Here is a 22986-nt window from a genome sequence, read left to right as displayed (position 1 = left end):
GTTCTCTTCTAGGAGTTTCATGATTTCAGATCTTACATATAAGTCTTTAATCCATTTTGAGTTCATTTTCACAAGTAGTAGAAGACGTGGGTCCAGTTTCATCCTTTTACATGGGAATAGCCAATTATCCCAGCAACATTTATTGCCTTTTCTCCATTTAGTATTATTGGCTCCCTTGTCAAATATTAGTTGACTGTATATGCTTGGGTTTATTTGGGGCTCTCAATTCTGTTCCACTGTTCTACTTGTCCGTTCTTATGCCTATACCATACTATTTTGATGACTACAGCTTTATAGCAGAGCTTGAAATCAGGATGTGTGATGCTTCCTGCTGTGTTCTTCTTTCTAAAGATTTCTTCAGCTCTTTGAGGTCTTTTGTGGTTCCAAATGAGCTTTAGGACTATTTTTTCTACTTCACATTCATCTCTTACTTGCCTTTTATGTCCATGCTTGGTCACTGCCTCACAGCAGTGCCTCACAGTGCCTCACAGCATGGTAACCAGGCAAGTAGAAGGTGCTCAATCACTATTCGTTGAATGGATCTCTATGAATTGTGAATGCTACCTCCCCTCAAGAGGCTCAAATGCTTACTTTAAATAATAAAATGCCTCATGACTTTAGGCAGGAGCAAATCCACTCTAACATCATTTGGAAGGGACTATTTTGCCAATATGAGGAAACCGGACCTCAGGCTTCAGAAAGAAATGTTCTAGATGTTTTCTCCCATGGACTGTAATCCTTGGATAGTATTAACAGATCATAGTTACAAAAACAGCATACATGGAAAATATTTTGCAAAGAGAGTCTACCCTGTGGTAGCTCTTCATGGCTACTTACTAAACTGGGATCCCCTAGCATCTGTCCCAGATGTTTTTCTTCCTTTGGCTGGAGGAAGCTTGGATCAAATGTGTGATCTCCCTCCCCTCCGGCACAGGTTGAAAACTTCAGTGCATATATTTTGTATATAATTTAATTTTATTTCCTGCCCCTATTTTCTCAATGTTGTGTCTCCTTCACCTATTTAACTCTTTTTTGGATGGTGTCAGTCTTTGAAAGTAATCTCAAACCCTGTTTTTAGAATAAGCCTCCTTATTCTAAAGGAAAGGAAAGAAGGAACTCCATTCTCCACTGAAGTCCTTCATGGGTGAATTCTTAATTCATTCAGCCTCCAAAAGCGCTCTGAAGGCCCTTGGTCTTGGTTTTTTTGCAACTATCATAAATGGTGAATCTTATTACTCTCACCTGTTCCCAAGAAATGCCATAGAGATGTGTGACGATAAGCACTGAAGAGGCATAATCTATTCAAAACGTTTCCAAGTAACACAGTGATTATTAACAGATTGTCAGAACTGTTAAAAATCAGGATTAAGAAAAGGGAAATTGTTTAAGAAACTTGTGTATGCTTCAAAGAAGGATACATTCTATATCCCTACTTGATGTATTTTGATCTACCATGATTTTTGAAACGAATTGTTACACTTTTAAAATGTTCAGGAAATGCTCAGTTCAAGAAATGGACTATTAGAGTCACTTCCAGCCCATTTCCCATCACACCACTAGTCAAAAGACAAAATGTATTATGTTTTTTCCAGTGGGATTACCAACTCAAGAAACTTTTTGTTTAAGGTTTTATTTTTAAGTAATCTCCACCCCAAAGTGGGGCTTGAATTCACAATCCCAAGATCAAGAGTTGCACACTCTAATGAATGAGCCAGTCAGGTGCCCCTCAAGAAACTTTAATTATGTGACACTTTTCCAAATACTCCTCTAAGGTGAGAGAAAGAGATATGGATCAGAGACAATGCCATTATGTTCTCACTTTAAAAAGAAAGAAACTTTGATCCTTAAGGAGAGACCTGGCCTTTAGCAGATAAGACAGCACTGGGCATAAATAAACCAATCATCTGTGTACTTACCACCACCCACCAGTACCAGAATGCTAGGTTTGAGTCCATTACTGATCAAGTCCTAGCTCTGATTTTGACAAAGTTTAGTTTTCCCACAAGAGCCCTTTTTCCTCTGGAGACTTCATCCAAATAAACAGCAAATTTTTAAAAAACCATTCACTTACATGAGACACACTTCTGTAGTACACATCTAGCTTCATGTTATTTTTATGTCTAATTCTTGTTGTATACAAAATTGGATGTTTTAGATAACCTCTTTTCTATATAGCTGGCTGTTATCCTTCCGTATATATGACTGCTGTCCCTCACACCAAAAGGTGCAGACAATTTTCCTCTCCTTAAACCCGGGCTGGCTTTGACCAATCAGATGAGGCAGAAATGGCACTGTGGCAGTTCCAAACTTAGCCTTTAGGAGAACTAGCAGCTCTGTTCCTCCTTCTTAAAAGACGCGGACATAAAAAGCCACAAAAAAAGTTCTACTACTTGAGACCACTATGCTATGAGCAAGTCCAAACTAGCTATATGGAGAGACCACATATAGAAAGATGCCCCACCTGCCCACAGCTGGTTCCAGCCATCCTGGTTGAGGTACCACAGTGTAAGTAAGGAAGCCTTCTTGGACATTCCAGGCTCTGCCGACGGCAAGTCAAGCAGAACTACACCGCTTAGCCTGGATCAGATTTCAGAATCGTGGGAAATGAAAAATTATTGTCCTGAATTAACTAGGCTTTGGAGTGGTTTGTTACTCAGCAATAACTAACTGTAACAAGATGCTAAGAGATTAGGAACACGTCTTAATTAACGTAGTGAAGAATACTGCTGTTTTCATGAAAATGTTTTCAAATACTAATCACAATATAGAGGTAGGACAGAAGCACTGAAGGGATACATGAAACCGCAACTTGGTTTCTTCATTTACCTTTCTTGGGACATGTGTCAATGTCCTAAGAGTAGACAAGCAAAATAGAAAAAAAAAAAAAAATGTCTGTTACACTTTGAGAGTAGTTATCAATGGTTTATCGTCCTCCAAAACATTGTACTGACCATTTTACAGTTCAGCATAAATATCACTTCATCCATCCATCCATCCATCCATCCATCCACCCACCCATCCAACCATCTGCTGTGTCACTTTCTACCACCAGACACTGAACTAGCAGTCAAGACACCAACTTTAATGAAATGTAGTTGCTGTTCCTATAAAGCTTACAGTCTGAAGACAGAGGAAGATGAGGAAATAAATTATCAGAGAGCCACAAGTACTACAGAGGAGTACGAGAGAAAGGGGCACAGAAGCACAAGCTGGCATGAAAGGAAAGAATGGGGGAATCTAAATCCAACGGGGAGGGGAAAAGAACATCGGGAAGATGTGCACCAAGGCAAAAACACTCAAGCTAAATTGTGCAGGATGAGTACAAGTTGTATTCAGTACAAAAGGGGGAGAAGCTTGGGAGACAAGCTTACCCTTGTAAAGTTAAAAGAGCAAAATCAAGACATAATAAATGAGATTATCTCTTTGCACACACAGAAGAGACCCGTTAAATCCTAGAACTATAAATATACCTTACCCCAAAGGAAAAACTGCCCAGAACACTAATTAAAGAACACCTAAGAATTAAAAACCCTACCAACCTATAGCCTAATCAATAGTTTTAACTCATCTGGGGAAAGAATGGGCCAACAGAAAGAACAGGGCTTGTATGACCAGAGCAATTTTGTCAGTGTCTTTATCACCATTTAAAAGGAAAGGCTGGAATCCCATCAGGCCGGGGTGGGGGGGTGGGCCTGAGGCACCACTGACTCCTGGACTTGGCACCAATGAGGAGCCACCACTTGATGTCCTCTGTTCCCAAGGTCTTCCCACTCACTGAATCCAGCTTCATGAATCCACTTGTTTATAAAGGGATTCCCATTTAGACTTTCCTAATTACAGAGAACTGACACAGCCAATGAATGTATTCTGATCTGCTTATTAATTCTAGTTCTCAATGCTCATTATTAAATGCTATTTGGTTTGTCCTCTTGTGAAGCTATCTGTTACAAGTCAGTTCTCTGAGCTCAAACAACTCTGGTCACATTGACCAAACTCAGTCTCTGGACTTGCAAAGCTAAGAGCTGACCCCAGACCTTGGTGACTTATCAACCACAGCCCATGAGGCCCTGTCTGGTAGCTCATCAATCTCTGACTCCGTAATCCAAAACTCTCCTCCAGGCACATGTCCTACTTCCTCCTATCAGATTGTGGATTCCTCTAAGGGCAGGAGCAGATCTTCCTATCTGTATCTCTGGGCTAGGTAATCAATCTTTCAAGAATGAATGAATAAAATAGTCAATGGAGACAGAAATAGGACTCTACTGAAAATCATCGATTACTTGTATATAACTTTTTTCCTGTTATTACAAAAACTTCTCCAGTCCATTATAAAAACTGACAAGGGAAGACTACAGCATAAGTGAATGCTCTAATTTCTCCAAAGACTTTTTTATTAAAAGTCATATTTGGGTAATAGTCTACTGTATGCCAAATCGATTCACATTAAATTTCTGCAGTTTTATTTATCTGGCTTATAACAGAGTCCCAATCAATACCTGGAGATTTATACTCAGTGAACACTAAAGCCCTCCTCAAAAGTGGACTTAATTTTCTTTTCCACAGCTGTGGCATTCTTTTCTCCTTTTTTATCAGTTAAAATCATATTCCTGCTAAAAGATGGGTCTGTATCCACTTTATATAAATCAACATCAAGGTGGACATTCAAAGAATATCAGTCCCATTTTTATGTTTGGAAATAAATTATTCCCATGCCACTGAGAGAGCTCAGCAGTAGCTTTCTCCTCAGTAGATCTCTACATTTGCAAGGGGGAGGGGAGAAGCATTTCACTATGAAGCGTGATAAGATTTGCAAATTAAATCTAAACACAGCTAGCATCTCCAGCAACCATTTTGAATAGAAATCTCATGGCACAAAGCACAATTTAAAACAAAAGCCCTCTTCTAGCTACTAAAATAGTCTAAATTATTTTCAGTGAGTTACTGTGACTTAGGTTAAATGCTGGTAGTCTTGGACACATGGAGACCCTTTATTACCTTGGCCAAGTAGGGACAGGAGTCTTATGAGGAATTCCAAAGAATGGAGTAACTAAAAAGAACAATTTAGAACTGCTAAAGGAAGAGAAAGTGGTGAAGTCCTCACCCAAAAGGCTTAGAAGGTGGCACAAGGACACCTGAGAGCCCAGGTCAGTCTTTAGGGGACTTTTCTTTTAATGGAATGAGTTGAAGGAGTTCAGGTTGCCCCCAGACCTGAACAGAAACAGCAGAACTTATAAGTATCTCTCAGCTTAATTTAATGGAAGGACAAATGTCAAATAGATCCTCTTTTACTTTAAAAACTTTTTTCTCTCTTGGTTGAAATGACTCCCTGCAAAGACTGGGGTCACTTCAGCGGCTCTGAGCCATATCTGGATGCATGGCCCAGGGAGGCAGGGCTGTGCACCACCTAAAGGGACATACGGGCAAACCACACAGTGGGTCTGCTCATCTGGGCCAGCCCTGGGGCATCCTGGCATTTCCCAACCCTCTTCTTCATCACTCACAGCTGTTCCCTGATGGCCTGCTATAACCTTGGTTCTGCATCTTCAACTTGGCACCTCTCTCTACGAATGGAATTCTTGGCCCCCAACCTGGCCACGGTTCTCTCCATCAGGGCCAGCCACCCCACCACCCCGACCCCACTGAGGCTGGGGCACCGAGAAGCTCTTGTTTCAACCCACAAGAAATGTGAGGTGAATAATGTAATTAAACTTCCTACAGAAGAATCTGAGAAGTGATATTGGAAAGGGTTTTGAAGTGAGAGCCAGGAAACCTGAGTGCTCATCTGAGCTCAGCCGCTAATTAGCTGTGTGATCTTGGGGGGAAAGTTTTAACTTTCCACATCTGTAAAATAGAGAGTTTTCTAAGGATCTCCAGGCTTCCTTTGTAATTTAAAAATTCCACAGTTCTGTGAACATGGAATTCTAAGTCTATATCTCTCAAATGGCTTATTATCTGTGTTTGGAGAGAAACTAAAAGATATCCAAGAAAATAAGATGAATACTATGTCTGCTTTGATTGACTACCCCATTTATTTTTATGAAAGGAATTGCTGGATGAGAAGGAGGACAGAATCACTTTGTAGACTTAAATAAATATAGGGCGAGTCTTAACGGAGACATGCTTTCGTGTCCTTATTTCTTTACTCTTCTGACCCTCCCAACCCATATGGCACGGGACTTTATATTAATCACTTTAGAATGGGCATTAAAACTGTAACAAAACAACTCTCTTAATTCCTCGTGGGAAGCAAGCATAGCTGCGGCTGCTCAAAATATCCTATTTTATAAGATTTTAATGAAGAGGCTGAAACAAAAGGCCCACCCTTCCCCTGGGCCCTGTGAACAATGAGCCGGAGGATAGATCCCAGAGAAGTGGGTGGGCTGCAACCTGAGCTCACTGCGTGTGTCCACCGACACTGTCTCCCCATCTCTCCTGTTCAAAGGAGCATAGGGCTGGGAGTGTCCTCCCTCGGACAGAAAAAACAAACATCACAGGCAGCCCAGAAGGCAGTGCCGGCCTTCAATCAGGAAGAGATGGCTCCTCGAGTCTCTGAGCAGAACGACTCCGAAGAGTTACAAGAGGTGAAAAAGGTTCTCTTCAAGAGGAAGTAATGGGTCAGTTAGGCACATGGCTGCAGGAAGTTGAGAGTGAGGGAAATTTCCTAGGTGCCTGGGGTCTTACCTCTAAGATGGGCTCCGAGGCCTGCGGACAGCCTGAGGTCAGAGAAGGGGGCCCAAGACGCACTCCAACAGACATGACCTGCTGGCCAGAGAAGCCCACCAGGTCTCAGGGGCTGGTCAGCTCCCATCTGCCCTTACACAAAAAAGTGGACTCACTCTGCTTAGCAGTTAACCTACCTGGTTTGTAATTCTATGCAAAGCATCCTATGCTTGTATTCATTTTTGTGTTTGTTTTAATTCACCTAGTAGAACTATACCTTGAAACCTTTGAGGGCTTGATGCATTTGCAGAGAAATAGTACTTTGATCTTCCAGGAGAAGGGTGACCTTGGGGTGTGGTGGGAGGGGGCCAGCACTCGGTGAGGGGAGGGAAGTGGATGCTGCCAGAAATCAAAGCCCAGGCAGCCTAGGGAAGACAGCTCTTCAGGCTGGCATCCCTCAGCCTGGCCCATCTCCTTTACTAAACAAGTAAGCCCTGGGTTGAATTTATATTGTGCTCGACTGGGCCAAATGGACAGCATCCACTTCGATGTTCTAAAGTTATCTTGGCTTTTCAACTATTCCCTGTCAGACAGGCAGCTCTCAACACCTCCTTCCTTTCGTCTCTAGCCCTGAGCCAAACTGCAGGGTACCTCACGCGTCTGTGAAGTTAGGTTCCTTTATATCATATGCTGGAAACTGGCCTTGGTTGCATCTGTCTGTGCATGAAACGTCACTACTAGACAACTCTGGGGACGTTTCGGTGACTTATCGAGCACAGCGTAATGGCACCTTTCCACATGTCTGGCAGACGCATTTGTTTCAGAGCAGATGACTTACTTTGAGAGGATTCAGTCCCAAGCCAGGCTGGAAACTAGAACTCAAGCAGGGCGTTCCCCACATCTCACTGCAGAGATCACCTCTTGGCGGCTGACCCACAGTGTTCTAGTAACATCAGACAATCCCGTTTTCAGTTTCCTGAGAACTCTCAATGCCTAACTCACTAATAATTAAGAAAATGGACAAAGCATGGGACAGGACAAGGGTCTGGAGAAGGAACCCCATTTAGGTTTCTGGAGGGATTTAACAAAAGACCACTCCATAGGAACCCATTAAAACCCTACGAGGGCTGAGACACGCTGAGGGACGCCTCTCCCTCTCAGCTCCTCTTCGCTGCCCCTGCAAGCTCCCCGGGCTCCCACCCTGCACTGCCTGTCTCCGCTCACTCAACAGTACCACCCCGTGTGCTGTCAGTGACTTTCCTTGCTGGACACCCCCAAACAGTGCACTGATCTGGGGTGCTCTCGTGTGCGCCTCAGTGTAGCACCCATACCACTATGCCCAGCTCGCCTCCGTAGTCCCTCGTACCACCTGCCAGTCGTCTCTCCAAAACTCTCATCTGATAGCACCAGGCCTCCACTTAAAACCTTTCCATGACTCCTCGCTGCCACCAGAATCGAGTCCAAGCTCCTCAGCAGAACCTAAGACCACGGCCGAGCCGCTGTGATGTCTTTTCTGGGCTCACCTACCCTTCTTCAGCCCTGTAGCACATGGGGACTTCTGACTCCCTCAGGCACCAGACCATCCGCCTGGCTGTGGAGCTGTTCCCACCACCCACATCTCCCACCAGGCTGGAGATGCCCAGACTAAGCTACTCATCTTTGCTTCTCCAACACCCAGCAGAACATCTGGCACATCATAAATGTTTGCTGAGTGAATGGGCAGCAGAGATTTTAAAATGGGGATTGTTTTATTCAATTGCAAGATCTCTCAGGGTTCCAAATGAGACAGTGTCTCAGAACTGGTGAGACATCAGGTAGCTTCTGTCACCACATAATGTCCCGTTCCCTAAAATGTCACATACATTTGTAAGTGTCCGTAGACCTTTGAGAGCCATAAAAATTTCATTCTGCTACCTTCTCAAACCCCCAAAATTATACATTACATAACTGCCCAAATGCAGTAAACTATAACTAAACAAGTGAAATGTTCATCCTTCGTGACCAGACTCATCCGTTAAGTTCAGTTTTTAGAGATTTTGTTTGGCTTATGTTTGGTTTGGTATTTGAAGCTTGTTTTCCATCGCTCTTACATACCAATGCATAAGAGAGAATGAAGAAGGGGAGAGGGGTAATCCAGAAAACAAGGGGGGGCTTGGGTCATTTGGGGGACATGTAGCAGGTCCATGAGTAAGGGGCTCCACCTGCCCCACATCACATGACTTTGAAGACATGGCCATCCTCAAAACTGAACGATGTTACATAAACAGGAAGGAGGCTGCTTCCTAGGCCCTCACCTCCCTCCCTGCCAACTGAGGGACGTCAGCCATGTGTACAAAGAGCTTTCCCGAATGGTGGTGTCTCTTTGGATTCTTGTATATCTATGAGAACCCAAATTTTGGGGCAAATGTTATCCCTGAACAACAGATTAAGAAAAGTGAGTATTAAGAAGGCTTATCACGGGGGCACCTGGGTGGCTCAGTCAGCTAAGTGCCCGACTCTTGGTTTTGGCTAAGGTCACGATCTCATGGCTTGTGGGTTCAAGCCCCATGTCGAGTTCTGCGCTGACATCACAGAGCCTGCTCATAATTCTCTCTCTCCCTCCCCACATGCTCTCTGTCAAAATAAATAAACTAAAAAAATTTTTTAAAGAAAAAATAAGGCTTATCACTTACTCCAACACCCAGATTAGTAAGAGAGACGTGGGGCTAAAACCTTGGGTCACATGACTAAATCTTGGGTCTTGCCTGGAGTGCACCTACCATCCCTCTGATTGACTTGTTTTCCATTTGGTAACATTACCTTGAGGAAGGTACAAGCCATTCCAGTTTCTTGTTTCCGAGCTCTCTGTGTATGGCTCTGTAGGTCCTCCTCTAGAATGCAATTTTAATTGCTAGCTAAACAGACCATATGTTTGTGTGAACACCTGGCATAGTGAATATGCCCTTAATTACATATTCCAAGATACTGGTGAGCTTTCCTCCCTCACGCTCTCCTCGCTGCTCAGGTGTAAAGTTTCACTTATGCATCAAGGAGGGTTCCTCTCAAGTCCCTCCATGCATTTGCCAGTGCGGTGCTCTGGTCATGTCAGAGCATCAGGCCTCCGCACTTGCGCTCCTCCTGAAATGCCACCCAAAGTCTTATTTTAAACAAGTGGAGCAGACATGACGCTTTGCAGATTAAATGCTGCCCAGATGAGGAAGTCCTGACTCGATGACATCTGGCATCAGGGCACTGCGCTGAGCTTCCTTACTCTGTCCTCTCTAGATCTCACACACACGCTCACATGCACGCTCAGGGTGCCGCTGGGCACTCCGAGCAGGACACACTTGGCAGTGTCCAGGCTCGGCCAGGCAGCCCTTCTGGAAAAGGGCAGAGCAATGGACACGGCAGGACCCTTTTGGGTTGTAGGAACCACACAGATTTTGAACCTAATAGTATGGTCAATGGCATCTGGCAATTCTGACGCCAAAAACCTAGATCTTCTCTTTAAGAACCTTTTGGTTTTGTACTCAATCATATTGTGTCTCCTTCCCTTCTACTCCCCTGATCTGCTACCTTAAGATAGTTTTACAGTTAAGATAATTATGACAAAGAATGATATTCAGGGAATGTTAGAGGTACAGTATAAATAAATCTCCATCTGCTTACACGCTCTTAGGATATCGCCTGGGCTTAGAACTTCCTCTGTGTCTGTTAGTTGTGTTTAATAACCTAGGACAAATACATTAACCACATAGATAATACTGCCCCCCTACCATTCATTGCTTACAAGTCTGGTGTGTGCTTATCCATTTCTACCAATTGTGGGACATTCACCATTCTCTCCGGCCTATGTAAAATGTGAGCTAAACATTCTTTTTAAAAAAGCAAAGAAGAAGATTTGAGGAAGGGAGGGAGGGAAGAAATGTGATCTGACGTGGGGAATACACACACATAATGGTGGACTACTAGATTTATCTGGTATCTTTTCCTCTACATAAGAGAATAAAATCTTAGATTCACCTATGCAGGTGTGTGTGTGTGTGTATATCCTCTTTCATCTAGTTAGTAACGTAGTTAACATCACGCCCTATTTGATCAATGCTTTCCTAAGCACTGTGCAGTATTTTTAATAAAAGTCGCGTCATATTGTGTGTGCCTCGGTGAACAAAAGCTACTTCCCTCGCCAGGCTGTATTGAGGAACAATGAAGAAAATAGCTAACGTGCTTTGTAAATACAGAAATCAATCTGGCAAGCTTTGACGTGAGTGGTTTTGCAGCAGGTACCACAGTTCCCAGAGTTCCCCAGCACCTGGGACACTGTCACACTGTGTTCTGCATGAATGTTCCCATCCCGCACTATAACATGGGATGACATGTCCATCATGTGTCCTAGTATCAAATGCCACAGAGCACAGCATGTACCCTCCACTGATGGATGAATGGGCCTGCTCTGCCCATAAAAGAGCATGGGGATCCAGAGGGATACCCGTGGTCAGAGAGGAAGACTGGGATACCCACCATGGTGTCACATCAGCTGAACCTCACTGAGAAGCAGCAGTGGTCACAGCCAGATCAGCCTCCTATCATACAAGGCTGCCACCTTCATTTAGAAAGCATGGCACAAATCAAAGTTCATTATGGTTCCTCAATATATCTCTATGGTTGCAAATGGAGAATCTGGTAGAGAAGCTACTTTTCACAAGTGATTTTCACCTTCACCGATATAATACTGAATTGGCACAGTTCCAAGACTGATATCCCTTTAAGTTTGTTTAGCTGAGCAAGATTTTATTTTATTTTATTTTTCAATATATGAAATTTATTGTCAAATTGGTTTCTATACAACACCCAGTGCTCATCCCAAAAGGTGCCCTCCTCAATACCCATCACCCACCCTCCCCTCCCTCCCACCCCCCATCAACCCTCAGTTTGTTCTCAGTTTTTAAGAGTGCTGAGCAAGATTTTAAACAAATCAAGGAACAAATGTGATAGTCAAGGTAATAATAACAACCAAATGTTCCTAAAGCATTTTCTTTTCCTGTTGCATTTCCAATAAGAAATAAAAGTTACAATATGTATCTTCAAAGGGCCAAGGGATCCATCTCAAGCTTAGATTAAATGCTCAAAATAGTCATTTGACCTATACCTATAACTTAATTCTTATTTCTTTTTTTTATTAATTTTTTTAATGTTTATTTATTTTGGAGAGAGAGACAGACAGACAAACTGCAAGTGCAAGAGAGGCAGAGAGAAGGAGACACAGAATCCGAAGCAGGTTCCAGGTTCTGAGCTGTCTGCGCAGAGCCCGACTTGGGGCTTGAAATCACGAACCTCGAGATTGTGACCTGACGAAGTTGGACGCTTAACTGACTGAGCCACCCAGGTGCCCTTTACTTCTTATTTCTATTTGACTTTATGTATCACGTAAGTTCAATAGCCCCAGCAGTTAGGCTGAATGTGTTTATTCTTAAACTGTTCAAATTTCTATCAAACGATTTAGTGCTTTGTTACATGTTGATTCACCTTACCCATGAGCTGTCCAAGGTCACCCATGCCATGACCCATGCTGACTACCAAATGCCCACCTGTGTGATCTCAAACACCAAAGTGCCCCTTCTCCAACTGCTACTTTCTATCCCTCCAACTGTCCCACACCAAGCATTTCTGCTCGTTTACCCATCAGGTCCTCTACTGCCTTCTTTTCTCAGTCTAACACGCACCTCTAAAGATTCCCCATCCGGCCAAGAGTCCATGGGAAGCCATTTTAGGACCTCAGATGCCTCACTCTTGGGCCCTGCAGTGATTCACCACCTCCCACACACTCCACCTTGCCACACTCCCACCTTGTTTTCTCTTCTTAGTTCTCAAGCACTGACATTCCCTAAAAGGCTGTTTTCAACAAAATCTTAGGTGGAAGGAGCCCACTCTCAGTTGGTGATTCATATATTCTCATTCTCTCCCTCCCTCTCACTCATTCATTCCACTCAAGTGTTGAATTCCCGCTCTGTGTCATGTGTTTCCAGGTGCTTGGGAAACATCCGTGCACGAGACTCAGATCCCTGCTCCCACAGAGCTCACATGAATAGATACGTAAGTATGTTGGAAGTGGATAAATAATGTGGTAAGAAAAAAAATTAAACATAAATAAGACTAGGAATGTCAAAGGGGGCAGGAGAGTAGGGCAGTCATCGAGGACCTCACTAAGAAGGTGATATTTGGCAAAAGGCTTGCAGGAGGTGAGAGACAGCTGGGTAAAGGGTGCACTGGCAGAGGGGAAAGCCTGAGAAAGGGCCCTAAGGCAGGGGACGGCCCAGAGTGAAGAAAGAGCCCCCACAGAGGCCAGGGTGGTGCAGCAGAGATAGTGGGAAGACAGTCAGGGAGGTCATGGGTAGATAAGACCACAGTAGCCCTTCGGGCCATTGTAAGGTCTTCATAGAAGGACTGTGAACACAGGAGTGATGACATCTGACCTACCTTCCAAACTGACTTTTTAAATTACTCTTGCTACTCTCTTAGGATAAACTGGAAGGGGGCAAGGATAGGATCTGGAAGACTTGATAGGAGACTCTTGCGTTAGCCAAGGTGAGAAAGGATGAGGGCTGTGGCCATGGTTACAGCAGTGGAAGAACTAATCAATGACTCTTACTACCACATTACTCTTGCTGTCACCCCCCCCCATCCTATTCCCCAGGTTTCCAAACCCTCGTTTCTGCCCCACCTCCCCCACTGAGCTGCACCACCTCTGTGCCAGCCTGATACTAGCCCTTCAGCCCAGCCCACCTCTAAATCTCTCAACAGCGAATCCTTTCCTTGCTGCTCAGAGATGGAACTCTCTCCTTCTTCCCCCAAAGACCCTTAATTCCATCCCCAAGAACCCCCAGGGAGCCCTGTTTCAAAGCACATCCCTGTGACACTGGCATCTTCAATGTCTTCCCCATTCCTGGACTTCCCTTCTTAGCTCATTCTCTCGTCTTCCCAATCCTGATAAAACCTCTTATTATCCCTCTGCGCCATGATGATTCCTTCTCTCTGCTACCATTTAACACTAACCTCTGCACCCCACCTGCTCACTTTGTCAGCCCTGGTCAGAGACTATCTTCACGGGAAAGATGTCCTAGGTATCAACTCCCCAGCTCATTAGGAGGGACTTGAGACTGTCTGCCTTTTCTGCCTGCCTTCTTCAACTCTTCTCACTGCCTTCCAGGACCCTGTAGTTTCCTGGCTCTTCCCCTACTTTCTGTCCCTGCTTCCCACCTCCCTCCTTCCTAAGTGAAGGCACCCCCAAGATCCAGTACCCACAGAGGCACCCCCATGCCCTTGGCCTCTGGGCCGCTGACTCACATTTCTATGGGTGAGCCAAGGGAATACCCTGCTTCTCTCTCAGGCTGAACTTCTGCATTTCTAACCACTTCAAGGACTCTTAGCACCTGCATGTCATACTATCTCCAACTTCATACTCCTAGAATAAATTCCTATGGGACCCCACCTCTCTCATGATACTGGTCACATTTTTCTTATTACAAATATTCAGTTATTATCTCTTCTAAGTTTGCAGCAATTTGAAAGCAGGAAACCTGTCTTACATTTATACCTTAAGCGTCTCACAAGGCTGAGCCCTTTGCACTAGGAGGAGAACTTTCAATTATAAGCTAAACAAATATACTCTTCAACTCGACTGGTTGGTTCCAGCCAAAAAATAAGCTTTTAAGACCTATTTGATAATGAAAGTATGATCTGTCCCTGTTTTCTGTAAAAGTCATCACTTGAACTAGAATTAAAATTCCCATCTCCTGAAGGTCTGGCCAATGTCAATTTAGAAATATTATTTATCCAGATTTTATTCAGGTGGGTTCAATCCTAGACATGAACTAATATCCCAGAAACCACAATGTTCACAGAAAGTTACACTATCGGCCGCTGAATTCCCTCTGATAAAAATTTCGAGGAATTTGTCAAAAGAACATTTTTCAATAAAAAGCTCAAAACAAAGTACTGAGATTATTTTTTTGGCAGCATATAATAAAAAGTGAGGACAAAACACTGTGGAAAGAATTTTTTCTTTTCAAAAGGACAGATGGGAAATGAGATCAGTGACTTCCAGGCCCTTTGTAAGTAAAGGGGCCTGGCTTCCTTTTCAGGCCAGTGGTTTGTAGATCATTATCAGTCTCATGTAAGTAGAAGAGGAAAAGAAACAGAGGACAAATAAAAATCAGGATGTTATTTAAAGGGAAATGGATTAGCCACATTTTTCTGTACAATGCTGAGAACACTCAAGGATTCTCCTGTATCTAAACATTTCCAAAAATGAAAATTTCTAGGATTGCCAATTATTAATCACCTTTCCTTGGTGCTCCTATCTTTCCTTTTAAATTCTCTTGTTAGGGAGTATGATACTGATACTAAACCATGAAGTATCAGCAGGAAGAGCACCCGAGAAATTACTCCTCACCCTGACTTCAAACAACTTGAAGGATGACAACAATGCCACATCCACATAGCACAGGAATCCTGCAACCACACGCTCCGGTTTTGTTTTTTTTTTAACTGTGATAAATTATCTATAACATAAAATTTACCATTTAAGCCATTTTTAAGTGCCCAGTTCAGTAGCATTAAGAACATTTTCACTGTGGTGCAGCCGTCCCCATCATCCACCCACAGAACTCTTTTCATCCTGCAAAACCAAAACTCTGTACCTACTAAACAATGAGTCCCCCTTTCCCCAGCCCCCGACAACCACCACTCTACTTCTTGTCTCTACAAACGTGACTATTCTAAGTACCTGTGTAAGTGGAATCATACAATATTTGTCCTAAATGATTGTCATCCTGAGCATAATGTCCTCAAGGTCCATCCATGTTGTAGCACATCAGAATTTCCTTCCTTTTTAAAAAAATTTTTTAATGTTTATTTAGTTTGAGAGAGAGAGACAGAGCATGAGTGGGGGAGGGGCAGAGAGAGACAGACAGACAGAGACAGAGAGAGACAGAGAGAGAGAGAAAGAGAAGGAGACACAGAATCTGGAGCAGGCTCCAGGCTCTGAGCTGTCAGCCCAGAGCCCAACTCGGGGCTCAAACTCACCAATGGCAAGATCATGACATGAGCCAAAGTCGGACCTTACCTAACTGAGCCAACCAGGTGCCCCAGAATTTCCTTCCTTTTTAAGGCTGAATAACATTCCATTATATGGATATACCACAGTGTGTTTATCCATTCATCCACAGATGGATACTTGGGCTGTTTCCAGCTCTTGGCTGTTGGGACTAATGCTGCCAGGAACATGGGTGTGCAAGTGTCTCTAAGTCTCTGCTTTCAATTCCTTTGCATACATCCCTGGAAGTGAAATAAGATACGCTCTTTGTATTTCTTCAACACAAACTCTACCCCTTGTTAGTTTACATCAAACACCAAAGACTAATTTTTGTGAAATGTAAACAGTACCCATAAATTGCCTCCCAGCATCCTTTTTTTTACTCATCACTACCTTTCCCATATCCTATCACTTTACATAACTGCACACACATTAGCGAGCTGTGTAACAAGCCAGGATACAGGCAGTTCTCAAGCAAACTGCAGATTCAGTGAAGAATGTCACTGCCACCAGCATCACCTGGTAAAGGACTTCCAGCTGATGGGGAACCATGACTGGAAGCCAATGGTCGAAGCCACACTGGGTTCTATGTATCTGACAAGAAGAGGAGCAGTCCTGGGTGTTACTTTGGAGTTATGCGGAGATGGGTCGTTTCTTCAGCAAAACTCAGCTTACATTTCTTGATCTAAAACATCCTAACAATAAAGGTTACACCTGTGTCTAACTGACTTTTCAAGTTTACCTACAACTTACCCAAGGAAAAGTAACTTCTAGACTCTCACCAAGGAAACTTGATAATGGACAGTAAGTATTAGAGGAATTACGAAAATGGGGAAAAAAATCACTGTGGACTTGAAAAGCTTCAGAGGACATGGGATGTGAAGCAGCCTGGGAGGGGTGAGAAGGTTCTAGAAGGTGGAAAAGAAAAGAAGATATTGGTGGCAAGGAGAACCATGAAGCCAAGACAGACACAGAACAGAACAGACCGTAAAGCACAGGGCCGATTCTGAAAAAAGAAATTCAGCCAGCTAGTGAGGGATGTAGTGGCCACACATTCCTGCCCCTGGTCCTGGCAAGTAAAACTGGACATCATAAATATTCTGAGGGCTGAGAACTGCCATTTTTTCTTTTTAAAATCCACACTGACTCCATGTCTCTCAGGTTACTTTGTCTGTTTTAAACACTTTTCTCCCATCCTTCAGCAAGTATATTTAAGAAAAAAATACATATATATATACATACATATAAATACATATATACATATATATATACATACATATATACACATACATATATACATACATATAAATACATATATACATACATATATATACGTACATATAAATACATATATACGTATATATATACATACACACACACATAAGACTCATTTTCAGAGAACACAGGTATCTTTAGAGGCTGACGAATATCAACACGTGTCCTGCTCTAGAACTATATGAATGTTTCATCACTATCCATACTTATATTTTAACAAATTCTCATTTTGCACAAAGTTCTATTATTTTAACAGTTAACTAATATTGTTTAACTAGAATGCATGGCAAATTAATCCCCAGCAGCATTTTGTTCACTATTTGACCTACTTCCTAACCAACTTGCTATTTTTTTTCCATATGAAATACTTTCTCCTGATCTAACTGTTCCCTCTGCTTGTAATAATACAAGGATAATTCCTTGTATTACTCTATGCTACCTAAAAATAGAGGGACAGACAGAGGGCATCTGTGACATTCTAAGACATTCTGCTCAGTCAGCTAAATAGACAGTTATTAACATCACCAAGACAATCTAGCAAGAAAGCACAGTGTAAATGTTCTTACCTAAATAGAATATAGGAATCTCCAGGATAATAAATAACAGTATCCAAATTTAAATGGAGCCCATCATAATTACTGTGATAGGGATGAAAGCTGAAATCCAAGCTCCTTAATCTTAATCTTCAGAAAAAACTTCCCCAAAAAGAAAATAACACTTGCTTACTCAATCTTGGCCAGTAAAGTGTCAGTAAATTCTTTGCCTTTTCCAGAATATTTATGCCTCATGTCTCCAGAGAAATAGCTACAGGCAAAAGGGACAAAGGAGTTTTTCTCAAAGTTTCAATCATCTGACTCTACAATTACTTGAACATACAAGTTCCTTGTCGCTGGGGTAAGAGATGATACTAATTAACTGTATCTTTTATTTTATTTAAATCCAAGTCAGTTAATATACAGTGTAATATGTTGGTTTCAGGAGTAGGATTTAGTGATTCATCACAAGTGCCCTCCTTTATGCCATCCCCCATCTACCCATCCCCCCCACCCAACACCCCTCCAGCAACCCTCAGTTTGCTCTCTGTATTTAAGATAAATTAACTGTATCTTGTTTCTTTGGTTTGTTTGCTTCTTAAATAATTTTATCTCAGGCGGCAAACACAACTTTGCATTCTAGGTTGCAAACACTTGGGATAACTTTGTTACTCATACGAAGAATATGTACTTCACGCTCAGAGAAACTTGAGATAACCTTTAGCTTCCTCGGAGCACACTACAGGAAAAATATGTCAACGTGAAGTATAATTTGTAATCATCTGGCTTAACTTCTCATGCTAATAAATTTATTGCCAAGATCACAGGCGAAAGACATCACTCTGAGGTTTCCATTTCTAATTGTGCTGTCTGAATAGTCTATTCCAGCGAGGAGGTTTTCAAAGCATCCTATTTTTAGGCATGATTTGAAACCATGTATCACTGGAGGACACTCTGGCAGCAGCATCACGCTAACGGTCAATGCCACTTCCCTGGCCTTCCTTGTTTTTCAGGAAGGAATGAAAGAATAATTCTTCACATGTATCTGTAACGAGTTAAGAAAAAAAACATTTGTGAGAATTCCCACCTTTCTTACAAACTGGAGTCTCTCAAATTTGGTGGAAGAAAAAACTTCAAGGAATATAATTTAACAATTGTTATTAACACAGAAGTTTCTAAAGACAATGCAGTAGGCATAGAACTATGTGTGGTGGGTTATGTTCTGGGGAATAGGATTAGAAAGAAAGTGGTGGGGGAAGCTTTTAATCGTCAAGTATTTCAATAGTGCCTAATCTGTTTTGTTCTACAAGTACGTAGTACTTTTTAAATTAAACAACAAAGAATCAATGAAGCTTTAAAATAAATAAGGCAGCTCAAGTCGCAGAAGACAGGGCTTGGGTGGTAACAGCGCTGGGTAGGGAAGCATCAGGGCAGAAAAGGGGGAAAGACCAAGATGAGGTCCCAGGACAGCAAGGGAAGTAACCAGGGCCTCCAAACAGACTGAGATGACTCCAGGTTGCCAGGCCTCTAACACCATTGGGGCCCTATTCTCGTTCCTCACTATCCTCCAAGCTCTTGTGGGTCCCTCAGCCACAGGCCGTTCGCAATCTGAAAGACTTAAAGCAACAATCGAGAGAGCAGCTCACGGAAGGAGCCATGCCAGGTCCTCTGCTGGCAGCTGCCGGGATCCAAGAACTGCACCGCATCAGAGAGGTAGGACCTCAGGACATTCCTGGCTACCCCCAGCCCTTCTCTGGGAGCCCACACACAGTACAGGCACTCTCATGGCAGTTTCCCAAAGTGCCATTCTAAAAGGACGCATGACAAAATCCTCTACTGCTCCCCAGCAAATCCCCTCCTTAAGGGCTAAGGCACTTGGCAAAAACCTTAAACCTCTCTTCAAACAAAGCTCGTAAGACACAGGAGGCATTTGTGTCCATTAAATCAGCCCAGAAGATAGCACTTGTATGCAAAATATAACACACAATCACACACACACATTTGTTTTTTACATCTGCTGTAGGCCTATGTAAATATATGTAATACATATTCATATCTGCATATATATATATATATATATATATATATATATATATATGCAAAAATAACACCATTTTAAAAAATCAACCCATAAAGGAATGCCTGGAAAAACAGAATGACATAACTTTTCTCTCATAAATAATATCTTCATCTTTTAAAAATCCTAAATTAAACAACCAAACAATAAATCAGTAGATAAAAAAGAACTGTAAACATTGACCACACGGCTCGATTTGAAAGGTATCTACCTGGAAGTCATCATAAGGGAAGAGCAGCATCTCCCTTAAGCCATCGTTCAGGATCTGTGTCTTCTTTTGGACGATGACATTTTCATAGTCAAGTGGTTCAATCAGCTTCGGCTTTGCCTAAAAGGTGAAAACATAAGCAACTGAAACATTCTTATAGACAAATACAATTTCTTGAAATTAAAGAACTTCCTACATGTTTTTGTACTTTCCAACCCTGCTTCAATGTTAATTTTGCTACAAGGAAGAATCAGAAACAAGAGATAAAAGTCACTTTCAAAGGAACAGAAGACACTTTCTGGGATCCTAGCTACAGTCATGCTAATTCAGTTACTGAAGCACAGAGAAGGCTATGAAGTCTGCTGGAACTTCCAGTTGTGTCTTAGGTCACCCCTGCCTAGGTCAGTCCCTTTCCAAGCCTTAGACTCTGCCATAAATGCCCTGCTTAGGGGTCCAACCGTGGTCTGATGGTGAAGGCTGGAGGTCCATAGTGGCATGCTTCTTGGCCCAGGTTTAAAGCATCCACAGGGCTCACTGCTTCACATAAGGCTCCATGGAACTCTTCTCAGAGGATCAAAATATCCCTGTCTCCTGAAGTATCTATACACTTATTATCTAATACCTAAATATATAAAAGCGTGAGCTGGACCCAAACCAAGCAAGTAGGGGCAGGAGGATGGCATCACTTAAACCAGGGCTTGTGGGTGCCCCCTCGGCGGGTAGGGATGAGCATCCATACCATGCACTGAGCAGAAGAAAGAGGCAATAAGCAGGTGGGTACAGAAATGAAAGAATAGGCCTTTTGTGACCATTTCCAAAGTTAGCCTTCTCAGTAAAAATCTCCTCTATCGATTGCCAGTCCTTGCCACAGTCTTTACTGATCACTTCCTACATGGAAGGCACTACTAACAGGGCTAGGTCCGGGATATAGATACATATTCAGCTATATCACAGTACACCAAGTGATAAAGCAGGCATGCACGCACACACACACAATGTTCTCAGAAGTAACTAAGTCCATTATATCAACGGTTACTTCAACATTATTTTTTTAAACTATTAACGAAAATCATGTGACTGCATAATCTCAACACGTGGTATATATATTTAAATGACAATAAATACATAGGAAATGTATTAAGGACATCTGGTATGTGGCATCACATTGGGAATTGCGACTGAGGGTGCTATATGTTCCCCAAATCGGTCTCCCTTCCTTCTAGTACAACTGAACTACATTTCCAGGCCTCCCCATGGTTAGGTGTGGCCCTGTGCCTTCTGGCCAGTGGCACGTGAGGGGAAGGGGTCTGGCCACTGCCAAGCCTAGACCGTAAAAGCTCTCTGCTAGAGACTGAATGGTGTGTCCTTTAGCAAAATTCGTATGTTGAAACCGAATCCCCAATGTGATGGTTTTAGGAAATGGGACCTTTGGGAGGCAATTAAGTCATAATGGTAGAGGCCTCATGAATTTCAATTAATAATCTTCTAGGAGACCCCAGAGCTCCCTTCTGCCATATAAAAACACAGGGAGGGGACAGCCGTCTATGAACCAAGAAGTGGGCTCTCTCCCCAGACACCAAGTCTGCTTGTGCCTTGACTGTAGACTTCCCAGCCTCTAGAACTGTGAGAAATAAATACGTTCTTTACACCACCTACTCCATTATATTCCGTCCCAGCTGCTCTAAGTGACTGAGAGAGCCTCCCTCCCTTCTCCCCTCTGCCATCAGGATCCACCGGATCCAGCGCAGGACTCAGGAGGCCTGAGGACAGGATAAAGCCCCAAGATAGAAGGAATCTGGATCCTGAATCACCCAGCAGAAGTCTGCCTGCTTAAAACAGGTGCTGAAATACCTTGTGAGCAAGAACTAAAGCACCTACTGTGTTAAGCCACTGTGATTCTAGAGTTGTTTAAAGAGGCAGCAAGCTTGCTCTACCTAACATACATATAAATGTTCATATTTAACCTCAATTACTTGATTTAAGTGGATGCTGCAAAGATGTTCTGACATGCTAAAAAAAAAATGCAATGACCAAACAAGGACGTGGTTATTATAATTAAGCAAAATATACATTTATGGGCGGAGACAAAAAATATACACAAAAATTAAAGCTATCATAATGGAAGTGTAGATAATTTCTTCCTATAGGATACTCAAAATGTTAAACTATTTCTACAGTCAAAAAGTGGTTCAAAAAAAGAGAGATTGACACAAACTATTTTCAAAGAAAGAACTGAAAATAATAAAAATACTCTCCAAAATGTTTTTTTAACTGTATATTTGGAGAGAGAGCGTGCACATGTGAGCGGGGGAGGGGCAGGGAGAGAGGGACAGAGAGAGTCCCAAGCAGGCTCCAAGCTGTCAGTGCAGAGCCCAATGTAGGGCTCAATCCCACAAACCATGAGATCATGACCTGAGCCAAAATCAAGTCAGATGCTAAACCGATGGAGTCACCCAGGCACCCCATCTGAAATATTTTTAATTCAATTTAAATAATACCCTCCTTTATTTTAGTTTGTTGCACTGTACAAAGCAATCAGTTTGTAAGTGCTTGTTGGCAGAATGGATAGGTGTCACGATTAGTTAACATTTTCCTTGGGAACCAGGACTACATTCCAAATAAAACCCAAAGATGCTCTGGGTACCTGGGTGGCTCAATAGGTTAAACATCCGACTCTTGACTTCGGCTCAGGTCATGATCTCACGGTTTGTGAGTCTGAGTCCACGTCAAGCTTGTTGCTGTCAGCTCAGAGCCCACTTGGGATCCTCTGTTCCCCTCTCTACCCCACTCATGCTCTCTCTCTCAAAAATGAATAAACATTAAAAACAAAAACAAAAAACAAAGATGCTCATAGCTTGATACAGTGACTAGAGTTCTGGATTCTGACAGCTACACCTCCGTTACAAAGAGGTCCGATGGAAAGATACTGCAGGACGGGAAAGACTCTGCATTCTCCCCACCCCACGTGGTGTCCAGTGCATGAATGTGACCCGGTACGCTCAGAGGGGGTGAGCTGGTCCTCTATGCCAGCCCTGGGGCCCTCCAAAGGCACTAGTGGGTGTGTTCCCTTCCCGCCCCTTCCAACATTGCCAGAAGTGCACTCCCTCCAGGCCACAAGGCAAGGTCGGTGTGCTTGTCAGAAAACAGTGCCACAATGTGA

The 22986-nt window shown here is 42.8% G+C and overlaps 1 protein-coding gene across 21 annotated transcripts in view; it reads right to left on the bottom strand.

Annotated features, from left to right (window-relative positions):
* The window catches only part of DOCK9 (dedicator of cytokinesis 9), a 290615-nt gene that overhangs the window by 139965 nt on the left and 127664 nt on the right, over positions 1-22986 (bottom strand). For all 21 annotated transcript variants that reach the window (XM_058743962.1, XM_058744064.1, XM_058744023.1 and 18 more), the window contains exon 2: positions 19830-19946. In XM_058743962.1, the coding sequence (XP_058599945.1) occupies positions 19830-19946 (117 nt within the window). The remainder of the gene's footprint in view (positions 1-19829; positions 19947-22986) is intronic.

The sequence above is a fragment of the Neofelis nebulosa genome, chromosome 1, assembly GCF_028018385.1.
Source record: "Neofelis nebulosa isolate mNeoNeb1 chromosome 1, mNeoNeb1.pri, whole genome shotgun sequence".
NCBI lineage: Eukaryota > Metazoa > Chordata > Mammalia > Carnivora > Felidae > Neofelis > Neofelis nebulosa.
This window is presented reverse-complemented; position numbering and strand designations above follow the sequence as displayed.